The 17,888-nt window shown below is 47.4% G+C and overlaps 1 protein-coding gene across 1 annotated transcript in view; it reads left to right on the top strand.

Annotated features, from left to right (window-relative positions):
- The first annotated feature begins 6,368 nt into the window (after nt 1-6,368).
- The window catches only part of LOC144508638 (deoxynucleoside triphosphate triphosphohydrolase SAMHD1-like), a 45,038-nt gene continuing 33,518 nt past the window's right edge, over nt 6,369-17,888 (top strand). Inside the window, exons 1-4 of the mRNA XM_078236856.1 lie at nt 6,369-6,524; nt 9,870-9,908; nt 11,399-11,559; nt 17,424-17,539. Of these exons, the coding sequence (XP_078092982.1) occupies nt 9,891-9,908; nt 11,399-11,559; nt 17,424-17,539 (295 nt within the window). The 5' untranslated portion in view covers nt 6,369-6,524; nt 9,870-9,890. The remainder of the gene's footprint in view (nt 6,525-9,869; nt 9,909-11,398; nt 11,560-17,423; nt 17,540-17,888) is intronic.

Here is a 17,888-nt window from a genome sequence, read left to right as displayed (position 1 = left end):
CATGGGAACCACATCATGGCAACACTAGCTTCAGCTCCGCATTACACAATGGTGTACATCATTATCAGCTTGCTCTGCCAACTTGCTAGCGACCATCAGATTTGCACACACAAACCCCTTTACAAATTTGGTATCCAGCCCACTCTGGGGTGAAGCGCCTGCCTCCTCTTCCCATGTCCCTTTGTTCGTATTATAAGTAACAAAGTTTTACCCAAAGGGAATCCCTGCTCTGCACACCACAAATAATCTTGCCCTCAATGTCAATAAAACGAAGGAGATATCAACTTCATGAAATGTAGTGGAGGACATGCCCCTGCTTACGTCAATGGGGATGAAGTGGAGGTGGTCGAGAGCTTCAAGTTTCTAAGTGGTCAGGTTACCAACAATCTGTTCTTGTCCCTCCATGCTGATGCTATAGTTAAGAAAGCCCACCAACACCTCTACACCTCTACTTCTGTGCCCCATATCACAGAAACAGCTGCAACACTGAGACACAGGGGAAACTCCATAAAGGATGATGCTCGCAGCCCTTACATACTAGCTGCACCCTCATGTCTCATTCTTATCCCACTGGATGACAGTCACACCCCCAGAAACTTATTGGGCCTCACCAAAGATCTCAATCGAAACTTGGATTCAAACCAGTGCCAGTGTCACTCAATGCAACACAGCTTCTCCCACAGATTTGCATCGCCTACTGATGAAACCTTCAGTCTTCACCACTTTCAGTTGTTGGGCAAGGGAGAGGATTCTCTGCAGAAAGAGTGGTACAGTTGTGAAGCGGCAGGTCTCACTCTGCCTCATATGGCCGCCTACTTGAGGGTAAATCTGTAGGGATGTGAGACTGAGTGCTGAACTGAAGACAGAAATGCTTTCCACCCCTATCCCCACTGATGAGGGTGACCACACAAGGTGAATGGTACTCGGGCTTAAGATGAACAATGTTTTAATGGTGAAAGTGTACATTCGGTGGCCCCTTCTTCATAACAAACCCTTCCATATTTCACCTGTGTCAACTCAGTGCTCCTGCAACTCTTTAACTTTCATGAGGTCTCCCGCTCCTTGCCCTGGATGGCATATTGGAAGTGGAGGCAGCCTGCTGATTTCCTCACCTTCCGCCCTGTGATCATTCCTTGGATCATTCCATGGGACAAAGGGGCAACTGAAATGAGATCCAGATGCCTCAATGTCATCTGGCAATGCCAGTCCTGGAGGCCCTCCATAGTCTGAACAATGTGGGCGATGCCCTCAGCCGAACACTTCTTTCATGTCCACCTGGCCTTTGACATGTCCGTAAGAATGCTGGACATGATGTCTTGTTCCTCAGCAATGGATAGCACAGAGTGAGCCAGGCCTTGGACATTGTTGGTCATGGCTTGGACCTCTTGCCCCAGGCTCTCCACTGTGGCTGCCACCCTTGCAGCGTTGGCCTGGGTTGCACACATTGCCGGCACCATCTCCTGCGACAGAAGCCTGGTGGATTCCTCCAGGTGACCTTGCAGTTGCATGAAGATCAGGACACTCTCTCCTGATCAGTAAGGCTTTGCTTCTACATCTGCACAATGCTGGGCTGAGCCTTCCCAGAGGATCAACATCTGCCTTTGGGGCAGCTGGAACCTGGGGGCCAACAGTCCTCTGATTGCCGGCTCACCTGCGAGTTCCTACCTGCACCCAATATGCAGCAGCAGTTGTGTGGTACTCACCAGAAAGTGCCTTGGAAGCCTGACCACTCACATTTCCCACCGAGATTAGTGTATCTGCGCTGGTGGATGGAGCAGGTGAAGGCAGTGCTGAGAATTCAGTACCATCCCTGGAGCTGTGGTCTTGGTGCTCTGAGGGGTTGGAGAAGGGGGTACGACACCAAATGGACCGGCTTCTTCAGATGGTGATCCTGGAAGAGGAAGGACATGGGTTAGCTTTTGGGAACCACAACGGCGTGGAGAATGTTAGATTCACTTGAGATATGTCATCTGGATGAAAGTGCTTTGGACTCTCACTTGCTCAGGGCATCCCATAAGACCAAAATAAATAGGAACAGGAGGAGGCCACTCGGCCCCTCGAGCCTGCTCTGCATTCAATAGGATCATGGCTGATCCGACATTCCTCACATCCACTTTCCTGCCTTTTCCCCATCACCCTTGGATTCCCTTACTGATGAAAAGTCTATCTCAGCCTTAAAGATACACAAAGACTCAGACCCTACAGCTCTCTGTGGCAAAACATTCCCCCACAACCCTCTGAGAGAAGAAATTCCTCCTGAGCTTGCAGCTGGCTACCGACTGCTCCTGGACTTCCCCTACGATTTCCAGAGCCCTTTCTTCAAAGGAGTCGACCTTCAGCACGGTACACCCCTGTCCGTCTTCCCTCTCTCCCTCCTGTTATGTGCGGTCTTATCCTTTGGGGGTTGGTGGGGTGGGGGGGAGGGGGGGGGGCAGAGGAGATTTTGCGAGGGTGGCCATGATCAAGATGAATGGCGGAGCAGGTTCGAAGGGCTGAATGGCCTCCTCCCGCTTCTACTTTCTGTGTTTTCCCAGTTGGGTGTAGCTATGACTTTATTTTTTTAAATCAGTGAAACATTTATTTTTCCAAGTGAGCTGTACATTGATAGGAAAGCTATTCTGCGTAAATATGAAATTGCAATCTATAATAATAGTGTAACAAGTATAGAGGAGACTTGCACATTTGTTTGAAGTTTATTTATTAGTCACAAGTAAGGCTTACATTAACATTGCAATCAAGTTACTGTGAAATTTCCCGAATCACCACATACCGGCACCTGTTCGGGTCAATGCACCCTCACCAGCACGTCTTTCAGACTGTGGGAGGAAACCGGAGCACCCGGAGGAAACCCACGCAGACACGAGGAGAACGTGCAAATTCCACACAGCCAGTGACCCAAGCTGGGAATCGAACCCAAGTCCCTAGCGCTGTGAGGCAGCAGTGCGAACCACTGTGCCGCCGTGCCGCCCCATCAGTGCAAAAGATAAGGATGAAGCATTCACAACAATCTTCAGCCAGAGGTGCTGAGTGGATGATCCATCTTAGACTCCTCCGGAGGTCCCAGTACCACAGATGCGTCTTCAGCTAATTCGATTCACACCACGTCAGATAAATAAAAAGTTAAAGGCAATGGAAATTGCAAAAAGACTATGGGCCCGACAACATTCAAGCAATAGTCCTGAAGACCTGTGCTTCAGAACTTGCCATGCCCCTCGCCCAGTTGTTCCAGCACAGCTACAACACTGGCTTCTGCCCAGCAATATGGAAAATTGCCCAGCTATGTCCTGTTCACCAAAAGCAGGACTAAACCAACCGATTAATGCTCGCATCAGTCTACCCTCGATCATCAGTAAAGTGATGGAAGAGGTCATCAACAGTGCTATCAAGTGACACTTGCTAAACAGTAACTTGCACACTGATGCTCAGTTTGAGTGGTCATGATGTGGAGATGCCGGCGTTGGACTGGGGTAAACACAGTAAGAAGTTTAACAACACCAGGTTAAAGTCCAACAGGTTTATTTGGTAGCAAAAGCCACACAAGCTTTCGGAGCTGCAAGCCCCTTCTTCAGGTGAGTGGGAATTCTGTTCACAAACAGAGCTTATAAAGACACAAACTCAATTTATATGAATAATGGTTGGAATGCGAATACTTACAACTAATCAAGTCTTTAAGAAACAAAACAACGTGAGTGGAGAGAGCATCAAGACAGGCTAAAAAGATGTGTATTGTCTCCAGACAAGACAGCCAGTGAAACTCTGTGGGGGTTACAAATAGTGTGACATGAACCCAATATCCCGGTTGAGGCCGTCCTCGTGTGTGCGGAACTTGGCTATCAGTTTCTGCTCAGCGACTCTGCGCCGTCGTGTGTCGCGAAGGCCGCCTTGGAGAATGCTTACCCGAATATCAGAGGCCGAATGCCCGTGACCGCTGAAGTGCTCCCCAACAGGAAGAGAACAGTCTTGCCTGGTGATTGTCGAGCGGTGTTCATTCATCCGTTGTCGCAGCGTCTGCATAGTTTCCCCAATGTACCATGCCTCGGGACATTAGTGTGTTAATGTGTATTAGAGTGTTATGGGATGGCAGATGGTAAGTTCCAGGCTGTCCAAATCCCAAAGAGAAACTTAGAACCAGCGGCCACAACAAATTGCAATTTGTGTATTATGAGGTGTTATCTGAAGTCAATAGAATTTCAGACCACTTGTGATTATTTTAAACCATAAATTTAAACATTTCTATTAGAAATAAAGAAAACAATAACAGTGAAAGACACAAGAACACTTTTGTACAATTAACAGTATTTATACAAACATTTCCTAAAAGACATTGGCTTAGCTAAACTCAGAGCTTAAACCCCTCTTCATTATTTATTCATTTAATGTCACAAGTAGGCTTATGTTAACACTGCAAAGAAGTTACTGTGAAAATCCGCTAGTCGCCACACTCCTGTGCCTATTCAGGTACACTGAGGGAGAATTTAGCACGGCCAATGCACCTGACCAGCACGTCTTTCAGACTGTGGGAGGAAACAGGAGCACCCGGAGGAAACCCACACAGACATGGGGAGAACGTGCAAACTCCACTTAGACAGTGATCCAAGCTGGGAATCGAACCCAGGTCCCTGGAGCTGTGAGGCAGCAGTGCGAACCACTTTGCCACCATCTCTTTTAGAATCCTAAGATGTAGGCCATCAGGTCCTGGGAATTTGTTAGATTTTGGTCCCTTTAGTTTCTCTTGGAATATTTTCCCTTTTAACATGAATTTGCTTAATTTGCTCACTCTTTTTTAGTTCATACTTAAACCCTTATTTCTGGTATGTAAGTTGTGTCTTTGAGCGCAAAGAGAGGCACAAAATATTTGTTCAATTTCTCTGTAATGTCCTCATTCCCCATGAGAAAAAACATTAAAAGTGATACTGAAACTGGTGTGTGTGGCAGTGAGACCTTGGAACAAGGTGTGTGCTGAAACCACACAAGCAAACAGCAATTTTCCGCTTCCCTATGTAGGAGTTTGTCTCGAGCAGGGAACATTATGTGGTAATATTAATGGAGTTATTTTTATAATTTATAATTTGAGGAATGTTGTGGCTCGCACTGCTGCCTCACAGCGCCAAGGACCCAGGTCCGAATCCCGCTTGGGTCACTTTCTGTATGGAGTCTGCACATTCTCCCCGTGTCTGCGTGAGTTTCCTCCGGGTGCTCCGGTTTCCTCCCACAGTCCGAGAGATGTGCTGGTTAGGTGCATTGGCCATTGCTAAATTCTCCCTCAGTGTACCCGAACTGGCACTGAAGTGTGGCGAATAGGGGATTTTCACAGTAACTACATTGCTGTGTTAATGTAAGCCTACTCGTGATATCAATAGATAAACTTTAAAACAACAGTACTGCTGCTTGTGTCCTCCTATACATGTCCTTTCCCAATATTTGTTTTTTCCAAATATTCCCGTTGAACACCAATATGAATCTGTATCAACATAAGAACATAAGAACTAGGAGCAGGAGGAGGCCATCTGGCCCCTCGAGCCTGCTCCGCCATTCATTAAGATCATGGCTAATCTTTTTGTGGACTCAGCTCCACTTAGCCGCCCGCTCACCATAACCCTTAATTCCTTTACTGTTCAAAAATGTATCTATCCGCAGAGCTTAAACCCCTCTTCATTATTTATTTATTCATTTAATGTCACAAGTAGGCTTATGTTAACACTGCAATGAAGTTACTGTGAAAATCCCCTAGTCGCCACACTCCGGCGCCTGTTTGGGTACACCACAATTTCGGAGAAGGAGTACATTTCAAATCCTAAATGCTCTTTGTGTAAACATTTTTCCTCATGTCACCTCTGGTTCTTTTGCCAGAAAGCTGAAATGCAGTGAAATCTGGGGTTGCTGATAAATGATTATTTAGCCATTGTAAAGTTTTTATTTATTCTATCTAAACCCTTCATTATTTTATACACCTCCATCAAATCCCCTTGCGCTTCTTATAGATTTGGAGATTGACAGACATTTACAGAACAGATGGAGGCAATTCGACCCATCATGTCTACGTCGATTAACAAAGATCTGACTACACTGGTTCCATTTTCTAGTGTTGGTCCATAGCCCTGGAGGTGGCGGCAGCGCCAGTAAATATGGATTGGGGGCAAAGAAGTAGAAATACATCTGGGTAAGATTGGATAAAGTAGGGTGAGAGGAGGCTGGTCTGGAGCATGAATACCAGCAGGAACATGTTGGGCTGAATGGCCTCCTCCTTGACTGTAAATTCTCTGCAATAATTGTGTTTGATTGACAGCGAGAATGGATGCAATCAGCCAATGGGCAGGGAGGGGCGGGCCCATTCCTGCCATAAGTTGGAACTGGTGAGCTGTCAGAGCACAGAGGAGAGAGAGTGACAGAGTAAGAGCTGTCAGAGGAGGGAGTGAGAGAGAGAGTTCATCGTCTTCACAGAGCAGCGGATCCAGCATCCAATTACCCAGGACTCTGGTGTGGAGGAAGTTTTTGGTGGAAAGAGTTTGTGAAGTTGTGCCGAGGCAAGTAGAGAATGATAGAATGTTGCAACAAAAAAGGAGGCCATTCGGTCCATCACTTCTGTGCCGGCTCTTTGAGAGAGCTCTCAAATTAACCCCATTGCCTTGCTCGTTCCCCCAGAACCTTGCAAATTTACTCGCTACATTTGCTTAAAGCAAAATGCGTGAAGATGGGGACATCTCTGAGATGTAATGAATCCCATTGCTATTTCATTTTGGCCACATGCAAATCACAGATTGCGTTCTATTGATCTTTATAAACCTTGTTTCAGGAGCGAGTCTGAAGTGTGCGAGAGATGTTCTTGGATCATTCTTGGAGTCCTGAATAATTTTAATTTCTTTATAGGTGGTCTAAATCTGAATTCTCAATACACTTAGCTTGTTTAATGTTTTAAATTCTTTGCATGGGATGTGGGCGTCACTGGCTAGACCAGCAGTGCCCTTGAGAAGGTGGTGGTGAGCCGCCTTCTTGAACTGTTCCAGTCTCTGAGGTGTAGGTGCACCCACTGTGCTGTTAGGGGTGGAGTTCCAGGATGTTGACCCAGTGACAGTGAAAGAACTGTGATATATTCCCAATGATGTGGAGATGCCGGCGTTGGACTGGGGTAAACACAGTAAGAAGTTTAACAACACCAGGTTAAAGTCCAACAGGTTTATTTGGTAGCAAATGCCACTAGCTTTCGGAGCGCTGCCCTTAGTCAGGTGGAGTGGGAGATGTGCTCACAAACAGGGCATACAGAGACACAAACTCAATTTACAGAATAATGATTGGAATGCTAATCAATGCTAATACAGCTAATCAAGTCTTAAAGGTACAGACAATGTGAGTGGAGAGAGCATTAAGACTGGTTAAAGAGATGTGTATTGTCTCCAGACAGGACAGCTAGTGAGATTTTGCAAGTCCAGGCAAGTTGTGGAGGTTACAGATAGTGTGACATGAACCCAAGATCCCAGTTGAGGCCGTCCTCATGTGTGCGGAACTTGGCTATCAGTCTCTGCTCAGCGACTCTGCGGTGTCGTGTGTCGTGAAGGTCGCCTTGGAGAACGCTTACCCGAAGATCAGAGGCTGAATGCCCGTGACCGCTGTAGTGCTCCCCAACAGGCAGAGAACAGTCTTGCCTGGTGATTGTCGAGCGGTGTTCATTCATCCGTTGTCGTAGCATCTTCATGGTATCCCCAATGTACCATGCCTCCGGACATCCTTTCCTGTAGCGTATCAGGTAGACAGGGGGGGCGGGCGGGGTGCGGGGGGGGCGGGGGGGCAGGGGGGGGTGGGCATGGGGGTTCAGTCTATATCTTGTGGGAGAGGCAGTGCAGATTCAATGGGCCGGATAGCTTCCTTATGCACTGTAGGGATTCTATGATTCTATGACCTGGCCGGCTGCATTGGGAAGATAGGTATGTCCACAACTTTCATGGAGTCAGGCCAGGTCTTAAAAGAATCATGGTTCCCCCCACCTCAGAGGAGTTGTGAATGATAGTCTGCAAGAGGTCACTATTAAAGAGGCGAGTTTCGAAAGTCCTCCTCTCGTCCCCATGCCACGTTTTGACCACACCCACCCCAATAGATCCTCGTGCCTCCAATGCCAAGCTATGCCCCTCTCCACCCACCTTGTATTGCCCTTCATGCACCCAATGCCAAGCTGTGCCCTTTGACCCATTATTCACTGTACAGATCCAATAAGCCCTTTAGTGACTGCAGGACATATTAAAAAAGTTTTTTTTTAAAAAGTAATTAATGCATACCTTTCCACTAGATTAAAAGTCATTTCACTGCATGGCAATAGACATGCCTATCACCCATACCCTTTATAATATCAATAACTAGCACAAGCCCTTGAAAACTCTTAACCTTGTGTAAACAATCATGACAAAATTAGTCACAGCGGTCACAGAGCCATTGCTGTTAATCGAGCAATGTTTTCCCAGGGGCACAGTTTTTCAAACAATAATGAATGTCAATGTTGCCACACTACCAGAAGAATGTGGAGGCTTTGGAGAGAGTGCAGAAAAGGTTTACCAGGATGTTGCCTGGTATGGAGGGTATTAGCTATGAGGAGAGATTGAGTAAACTAGGGTTGTTCTCCCTGGAAAGACGGGGGTTGAGGGGCGACCTAATAGAAGTTTATAAAATTATGAAGGGCATAGATAGGGTGAACAGTTGGAAGCTTTTTCCCAGGTCAGAAATGACAAACACAAGGGGTCACAAGTTCAAGGAAAGGGGGGCAAGGTTCAATACAGTTATGCGGGGGACGTATTTTACACAGAGGGTGGTGGGGGCCTGGAATGCACTACCAAGCAAGGTGGTTGAGACAGACACGCTAGGATCATTTAAGACTTATCTAGATAGTCACATGAACAGACTGGGAATAGAGGGATACAAACGGATGGTCTAGTTAGGAACACATGATCGGTGCAGGCTTGGAGGGCCAAAGGGCCTGTTCCTGTGTTGTATTGTTCTATGTTCTTTGTTCTTAGTACCAGGGAACCATCGGCTGCTCTCCCCTTTGAGAGAGAGCTGATTGGTGGTGATAGACTAGCAATAATAATAAATTGCAATCTTAATATAAAATAATAATAAAAGGAATTATGGTTGATCATATCTCAGCAGATATCACACGTTCTCAGTACATTCCCACAGATATCTTAAAGAGATGAGATATCCCTATAGACAACTTTAAATCTCATTGTGCTGTTTGCTTTCTTACAGTAACAAAAATTACTTTTTGCGAAAACCTGTGTTACTACCGGAGTCAATAAACTGTTCATGAGTGGTGGACGAATCCAGAATAATAGCTCTCATTCCCAGCTTAGAGTCAGTTCATTCTTGCAATTCCAAATTGCTCTACTCCCCTCCAAAGTCTGTATTTTTACACAGGCTAGCATTTCCTCGTCATCTCGAGATGCCTAGAAGATAGCGCTTTTAATAGAGAAGCTCATTTCTGGACAGGGGTGAGGGATGAATGAGATTCCTTTCGGCCGTTACCTCTTTCCATTCAGTCTGTCTAGGGCGTAACCCACTTTGATGAAACAGGCTCAAGGGGTTGAATGGCCTCCCTCTATGAAGAGATGCAAGTTCAATATTCAGTCTCTCGTGGCTGTGATGATTTGTAACACAGTGAGCCGAGATTTTACTCCCATTGCCTCCTGTCGGTCACTTGGGGGAGTGTATTTTGAGGGTTGGGGAGAAGGAAAGGGAAAGTAGACAGTGTTTGTGGCCAGTTTACTCAATTCCAAATGGGTGTTGTGTAGGACACATCTTGCCAAATATCAGCCTCTCTTTTTTCATGAGCGAGAGTTGGTTATGAGCTGACATCTGAAGTTCCTGCTTTGTTTTCTTCTTTCCAGCATTCGTGGAGAACAATCAGAATGGTCCCTGTCACAAAGGTAGGAGAATACAGGAGAAGGGGAAACTGTATAATCTCTTGGTAACAATCATCAATCACTCTCTCTGACTCACAGCAATGTTGAGATGTTGTTGAGAGGTTACCAGTTGGAAAAAACAATAAATGATGGAGGGGGAGGTGGAGATGAATTTAGAAACTATTACACTGCATCTTTCTGTTGCTCTGCTCAGTAGAGGAAGAAGGTGGTCCAATGATTTCATGATCTGTGTCTGCACATTGCCAATTACGTGGTGATCACCTGTGTTGTATTTATGTTCCAGGTAAGAGCTACCCACTCCTTTTCTTCTAACCCAGTTGGCATAACCTTCTACTCCCTGCTCCCTCATGTCCTACTAGGTTCGCCTTAAAGACATCCAAGCTACTTGTTCTCTCAGTCATTGTGGTGGAATATTTCAAATTCTTTGGGTAATTCATTTTCTCCTGAATCTTCGACAGGATTTAGTAGTGACAGTCTTATCTCATGACTCTTGCTTTTTGGATCTCACACAAGTGGAAACAACTTTCTATCGAACTATTTCATATTTTTAAAGACTTCTATTAGGTCACCTCCCAACTCAATTTTTTCTATCCAAAAAATAGCTCCCGCCTCTTCAATCTTTCCTGATAGGTATAACGTCGCAGTTCTGGGATCTTCCTTGTAAATCTTTTTTGCATACACTGAAAGTTGAGACACAGGTGAATAAGACCAGAAATAACAAGCCATCCACTGGGATTCATTTGTGATTGAATTGAAAAACAAGGAAGTCAGGTTAAACTTGCATCAAACCTTGGCGGGAGCCCACTTAATGTACCGTGTGCATTTTCAATTTACAAAAGAGATGTAGAGACATTGGTGAAGATGCAAAAAAGATTTACAAGGACGATCCCAGAACTGAGACGTTATACCTATCAGGAAAGATTGAAGAGGCGGGAGCTATTTTTTGGATAGAAAAAATTGAGTTGGGAGGTGACCTAATAGAAGTCTTTAAAAATATGAAATAGTTCGATAGAAAGTTGTTTCCACTTGTGTGAGATCCAAAAAGCAAGAGTCATGAGATAAGACTGTCACTACTAAATCCAGTCGAAGGCTTAGGAGAAAATGAATTAGCCAAAGAATTTGAAATATTCCACCACAATGACTGAGAGAACAAGTAGCTTGGATGTCTTTAAGGCGAACCTAGTAGGATATGAGGGAGCAGGGAATAGAAGGTTATGCCAACAGGGTTAGAAGAAAAGGAATGGGTAGCTCTTACCTGGAACATAAAAACAGCACTGGTCAGTTAGGCCAAATGACCTGAGTTCTTGATTTGATGTAACTCAAAGTTTTATTGTTGTACGGAGTTGAGAGTAGGTGTGTAGCAATAATTTCATCATTGAGTGCCTGCAAATTACTTATTAATTATGATAAACAGGGTCGGAAATGTAATCAACATATGCACATTAGTAACCCTGTCATGTGATGTAGGAAGACACCTTTCCATTTTTCTGCAGGTTTTCAATGACCCAATCCATGGACACATTGAGATGCATCCGCTCCTCGTCCGGATCATTGATACACCACAGTTCCAGCGACTTCGCTTAATCAAGCAGCTCGGTGGAGCTTACTTTGTGTATCCTGGGGCTTCACACAACAGGTTTGAACACTCCATAGGGTAAGCATCTGCAAAGGAATTCTGAACATTTAATTTTGGAAGCAGATTGAGAATATTTGATCAACCTAGAATGTTGACTTTGCATTTCTCTTTCCACAAATACTGCTCGATTTGCTGAGAATTTCCAGCATTTCGTTTGTCAGGCTTATATTGCCTTATGTTCCTTGGTGTCAAATTTTGCTTTACAAAGTTCCTGTGAGGTATCTTGGGCTTTTCTGTTATGTTAAAGATGATAAAGAAGTTTTTATCACATTTGATGTTTGTGAGATTTTGCTTTGCACAAATTGGTTGTTTCCCACCTTCCAACAATTAAGATTCCTCAAATGTAATTATTAGCTGTGAAGCGATTCGGAACATGGAGAATATGTGAAAGATTTTCTTCCCTAAAGGACATTACTCTTCGGGCCTGATTTTACCAAAGCTTCGCGCCCGAAAACAGGCGCAAAATCGCGGTAAAGTTGGGCGTCGGGCCTATACCATGATCTGCACCCAATTCCTGAGTAGATCGCGGCTTTACCGACACCCGAATCGGGCGCGGGTCCGGCCCGCACCCGAATCGGGCGGCCCGACGATTTAAATGCATTTGCATGCATTTAAATCGACTTAATGAACCGCGCGCCCAACCCTACCGCCAAATCCCACTTTACCGTCTTCTGGTCCGATGCGGATCCGCGCTCTAATCGACCTGCCGAATACCGAAGTCACCGCCGCAGCCTCCGAAGAGCGGGGTCAGAGACTGCAACGGCTCCCTGACCCAGGTCGTCCTCTTTGGGGGGGGGGGGGGGGGGGGGGAGGTGGGTGGGGGGGGGGGGCCTGTGACGTATCATCCTCGGGGGGGGGGGGGGGGGGGGGGGGCGGGTGGGAGGAGAGGGGGTGTGACCGATCATCCCCTGGGGAGCGGGGGGGTGGGAGGGGAGGGGGTGTGACATATCATACTCTGGGGAAGGGGGGGGGGGGCGCTGCCACTCTGCGGCCGATCGGTGGGGAGGGAGGGGGCAGGGGGTTCAGCTGCCACTCTGCGGCCGATCCCTCCTCCCCACCGGAGGAACGAATCCCCTCCTCTCCAGAGTGACCGCATACTTCAAACATCACGACTGTCATTATTCACCTCAGCGGAACCCCCTGCCCCCTCCCTCCCCACCGATCGGCTGCAGAGTGGCAGCGGCCATCCCCCAGGGGATAATTGTTCACACCCCCTCTCCTCCCCACCCCCCCCCCCCACCCCCCCCCCCCCCCCCCCGCCCCAGGGGATGATCGGTCACACCCCCTCTCCTCCCAACGGCCCCCCCCCCCCCCCCCCCCAAGATGATCTGTGTCAGAGAGCCGCTCTCTCTGCTTTTTTCCCCCTGCCCGGGTGCGCTGCTTCAGATTTTTTCGAACTGCACATGCGCAGTTCAGAGCTCCGATCGGTCCGGCAGCGCTAAGCCCCGCCCCACAGGCGAATCGGACCGGAGCCGGCAAAACGCAGCAAAATGGGCGAGGATTCCGGGCTCGGATCCGTATTACGCCCGGATCCGGCCCTTGGGCTCCGATGGTAAAATCGGGCCCTTAGTCTCTCACCTGGACTGGTTCACATCCCTCTCTCCCTATAACACCTTTACTTAGCTTGCCTCACACCTTTCTCCGTACCCCTCGCACCTCACCAACTCTCTCTCTTTCACATTCCCAATATTTCTCTCAATTGGTCTGCGTTATTTCCACGTATGTTTAATCGCTCTTTTTTGGCTAAAAGAATCAAGAGATATGGGACGGAGGTGGAATCAAGGGGGAATTTGACGATCAGCCCTGATCATAATGAAGGGCTGAATGGCCGACTCCTGCTTCTACTTTCTGTGTTTTGATTCTTACATTTTACACTCGCTCACATTCACTCCTCTTGTGCGGCCCAGATGAGATTCCCCATTGTCTCTTGTTATGAACCAGTGACGGTAAATGCCAGAGTATCTCAAAACACAGAAGGGTAACTTGGAACCCTGGTTCATGGCGGTGTAATGGGTTATTTTAATATTATGTGAGGATCAACATTAAATCCCTGTGAAGAAATAATAGTCATCATGTGAACAATTAAAGAATATTTATTAACTTAAACAAAAAACGCAAAACACGCATGACAACATAAATACCCTCCAACAATTAAGCATATTGATGCCTATACATACATAATGTTACATGAAAACTATCCATTGGTCCCCAAAACTACCTACATTTTACCTGAATTCCTGAGACATCGCGGGTGGAATTTTACGAGAAGATTTTGATGCTTCCAGCGAGCATAAAAATGAGAGAGTTGCAGATCTGTTTTTTGAGCAAGTTTTTTACACACAATCCTGTGCACATAGTGCATGAAAAAATGGGCTAGAATGTTTCTAACTACTGCGTCGATGGTAGTCATGATATGGCTTTTGCTACCAAATAAACCTGTTGGACTTTAACCTGGTGTTGTTTAAACTTTCTTACTGTGTTTACCCCAGTCCAACGCCGGCATCTCCACATCATGGCTGCAATTCCAACAGCAGAGGCCTGATAGAGAGAGTGAGCTGCTGGAGCCAGCCTGAACCAACCCTTCCCCCCAAAATTGTGGGGGCCCGCAGCAGACCGAGAGCCTCACAGCGCCCGAAAATCTAACCTACGCCGCCCCCCCCCCCCCCCCCCCGCAGCCCAGACTGATTGCACCCCACTCCCTCCCCCTACCAATCACAGGGAGAGTGACGGTGGGTCCGCCTTCCTCCCCTCCACGATCGTGATGCAGAGCAGCAGCGAGCCCCTCTCCCTCCTCCTCCAATCGTAACTGCAGAGTGCCAACAGCACTGCCCGCCCTCCCCCCCAGTGAGAGATAGAGAGAGCGACTGCAGAAAGTGCAGCAGCATCACCCTCTCCATGATCGATCCATCCCGATCTGGCCCCACCCCCATATGCCCCACCCTTCAAGGCCCCTTCCCTGTCAGGCCCTCCCCCATAGGCCACACCCCCTGGCACGGCCTAGTGGGCAGTGCCAAAGTGCCAGGCTGGCACTGCCAGGCTGGCACTGCCCAAAAGAGAGCCCCCTTGCCCTCAGCCTCCCCAGGGGGCTTCAGTGGTTTCCGGTTCTACTGGTGAGAACAACATGGCTGTTCCCCATTCATGAGGAGCAGGTGTTTTCCTTGCGAGAGACAACTTCTCCCATCAAGGCCATAAAGGCAAGTGAGGCCAGACGATTGAGCACCAGGCTCACTAATGTCATGTAAATCAGCGTTATTAGAAATTTAGATAATTTATTCAGCCTCTCGCTGGAAATGGGTGAGAGGCTGACCTCGCTGGAACTCCAGTTTCAGTAAGATCGCGAGAGCTGAGAAATCGGGCGCGATCCTGATTTCTCAGCTTTCGTGCGACTTTATCGGCTCACTCCGTCCATCGATGGGTGGGCGAACCGATAAAATTATGCCCCCCCCCCCCCACTTTCCCAAACAACATCCAGTATTAAGTAACTCTATGAGCTTAATCTAGTAAATAATTACCACAACTAGCATAAAGTGGACACGTCTGGGAAATGGTCCTCTGGTTCAGCGAAAATGGCTGTTTCTCTCAGGAGACTATAGCTGCAACTTGCTGCATCTGATGTTGGCCGTCCCTCTCCCTTGTCTTCTTGTTTCCCCTGAGTTAGGGTTCTACAATTATACCATTTCTTTCCCTTTAATATTAAACCCGGGCTTTGGGCAGATATGTGTCAATTTCCTTATCTGTCCACTTTGAAGTTCGGTAAGAAGTTTAACAACACCAGGTTAAAGTCCAACAGGTTTATTTGGTAGCAAAAGCCTTTTGGTAACAAAAGGTGGCTTTTGCTACCAAATAAACCTGTTGGACTTTAACCTGGTGTTGTTAAACTTCTTACTGTGTTTACCCCAGTCCAACGCTGGCATCTCCACACTTTGAAGTTACCACTTATATAGCCTCGCTGTTTTCTTTAGTCACATATGCAAAATACTTATTTTCCACTGAAAGGCTAATTCACATCTCATCATTTCTCCAGCTGTCTGCCTCTAATCAACTCCCTGCTTTGACTTTGTTTTTTTTAATCTTAATTTTCCCCAATTCTTTACACACTCTCTCCCCCACGTCCTTCACTATCATTTTGACCTGTCTCACTCCTTTTACTGTGACTCTCAGTCACTCTCTCATCTGCCCTGCATTACCTCTCCCCTTGTCCTCTTATCTCTCATTTTACTTCACAATAGTTGCCTACAGCCTGTAAAAGCGAAGCCTCAGTATCATATCTCAGATGAGCAATGGCACTTCTAACAGTGCAACACTTGCTCAGGATTGGAATTCAGATTTTTGTATACAGGTCTCTGGATTGGGACTTGAACCTACAACCTTCCGCCTCAGTCAGAGTGCTACTCGCTGAGCTGTAGTCGATACAGACGCGTAGTTACACCATGGAGGTTGGGGATCTGGAACTCACTGCATGAGAGGGTAGTCGAGACAGAAACCCTCATTGCATTTTTAAAAATACTTGGATATGCACTTGAAGTGCTGCGTGCCTACCACAGGACTATGGACTGGGAGTTGGAAAGTGAGAATTAGCTAGGTAGTTCTTTTTTGGCCAACAGACATGATGGGCTGAATGGCCTACTTGTGTGCTGCAAATACTCTATGCTTCTATAGGTGATATTTTCCCCCAAAAACTCAAAGTGTCACTAAAGTCTGAAAACCGGAGAGCTTCACTCCGTTTTTTTCAGTGAGCGACCACATGCAACTTTCTCACACACTGGCAATTTTGTTTGGCCGTAGGGAACTTCACGCCGATAAGAGGGGGCGAAATCTAAGCTCTGGTTTTCAAACTATTCCGACACTTCGAATCTTTTGGAGAAAATTACACCCAACTGTGTACAGGTCTAAACGGTATATGGGAGATCTAACAACCACCCCCCCCCCCCCACACCAGACACTCCCCCACAGACCCCTGATCACTAACCCCACCACAGACATCGCCCACAGACACCCCCACCACAGACCACCTCCCACAGATACACCCACACAGAACTCCCACCACAGACACCCTGCGACATACACCCCCCCCCCACAGACATCCCCAAACACCCCATTACCCTCCCTCCTGCCAAAAGATGCACCCACTGATTGCCGGCCTCCCGATCACCGGCCCTGAAACCCCCATCGCTGGCATCCCATTTGCTGGCCCCACTACTTGCCCCCACCCCACTCCGATGCATTGTTCCCCCTTCCCTCTCCTCTGGGCCTTTGAGGCTGCACCCCCTCAGACCCCAGCCCCTTGACACAGCCCAGTGCCTATTGGGCAGTGCCAGGGTGCTCAGTGGGCACTACCAGCTGGCAGTGCCAGTGTGCCTGGTGGGCGCTGCCAAGGTGCCAGGCTGGCACTGCCCAAGAGGCACCCACCCCACCCCCAACCTCCCGAAGGTCTCAATAGCCTCTGATCACACCAGCGAGGCCATCAGGTCTGGTCTCCGTTGCTGGGGACCAGCTGTGATCCCTGCTGTTGTGGACCTCCACCAGTGAGGTTGGAAACCTAAGTGAGCCCAGACGATAACTCCACTGAATATAGCCCCAGCGCAACGTAATAAAAGTGGTCTGGGAAGACCGCGACTGGCCAAACGCCAGGCACAATTCCCATTTTTGGACCCCCGCTTACATTTCCCACTGCGCTACAGTACTCAAGTAGTGCAGGGGAGCTGGAAAATCACGTTCTATATTTGCAGGAAATTAGATAGGTGAAGAAAATTTGGAGCTGTCCATTACTAGATGATACTGACTGGTAAAATAAATGGGTGTTTACTGTATTTGGAACTCCATGACAATTGATGTATAAAGAATTGTGCGCCCTTGTCTAAATTCTCTGTTTTGCCCGGCAGTGTGGCATACCTGGCAGGCCAGTTGGTAAAAGGTCTGAAAGAGCGGCAACCTGAACTAGGGATTGACGAACGGGATGTGCTATGTGTGCAGATTGCAGGACTTTGTCATGACCTGGGTGAGTAAGCAGATGTGAAGGAGCTGGTAGGGCACAATGTTTTATTCAAATCTGTTCCTGGGGTGTGGACATTGCTGGTAAGGGCAGCATTCGCTGCTATCCAGATGGTGGGGGTGAGCTGTCTTCTCGAACCATTGCAGTTCACGTTGGGTAGGTTCACTCTCAGTCCCTCCTGTAATGGTTTGATACAATTGTGTGGTTTGTGGAGGTGATTTCAGGGGGCAGTTACTATATTTCTGTGGGTCTGTCATCATGTGTATGTCATTCCGGGAAAGGATGGCAGCTTTTCTCCCCTGAAGGACATCAGTGAACTGTAGGGTTTACGGATTGAGAGGTTCCAGGTTTGATC

This window comes from Mustelus asterias, chromosome 20, assembly GCF_964213995.1.
Source record: "Mustelus asterias chromosome 20, sMusAst1.hap1.1, whole genome shotgun sequence".
Lineage (NCBI taxonomy): Eukaryota > Metazoa > Chordata > Chondrichthyes > Carcharhiniformes > Triakidae > Mustelus > Mustelus asterias.
This window is presented reverse-complemented; position numbering and strand designations above follow the sequence as displayed.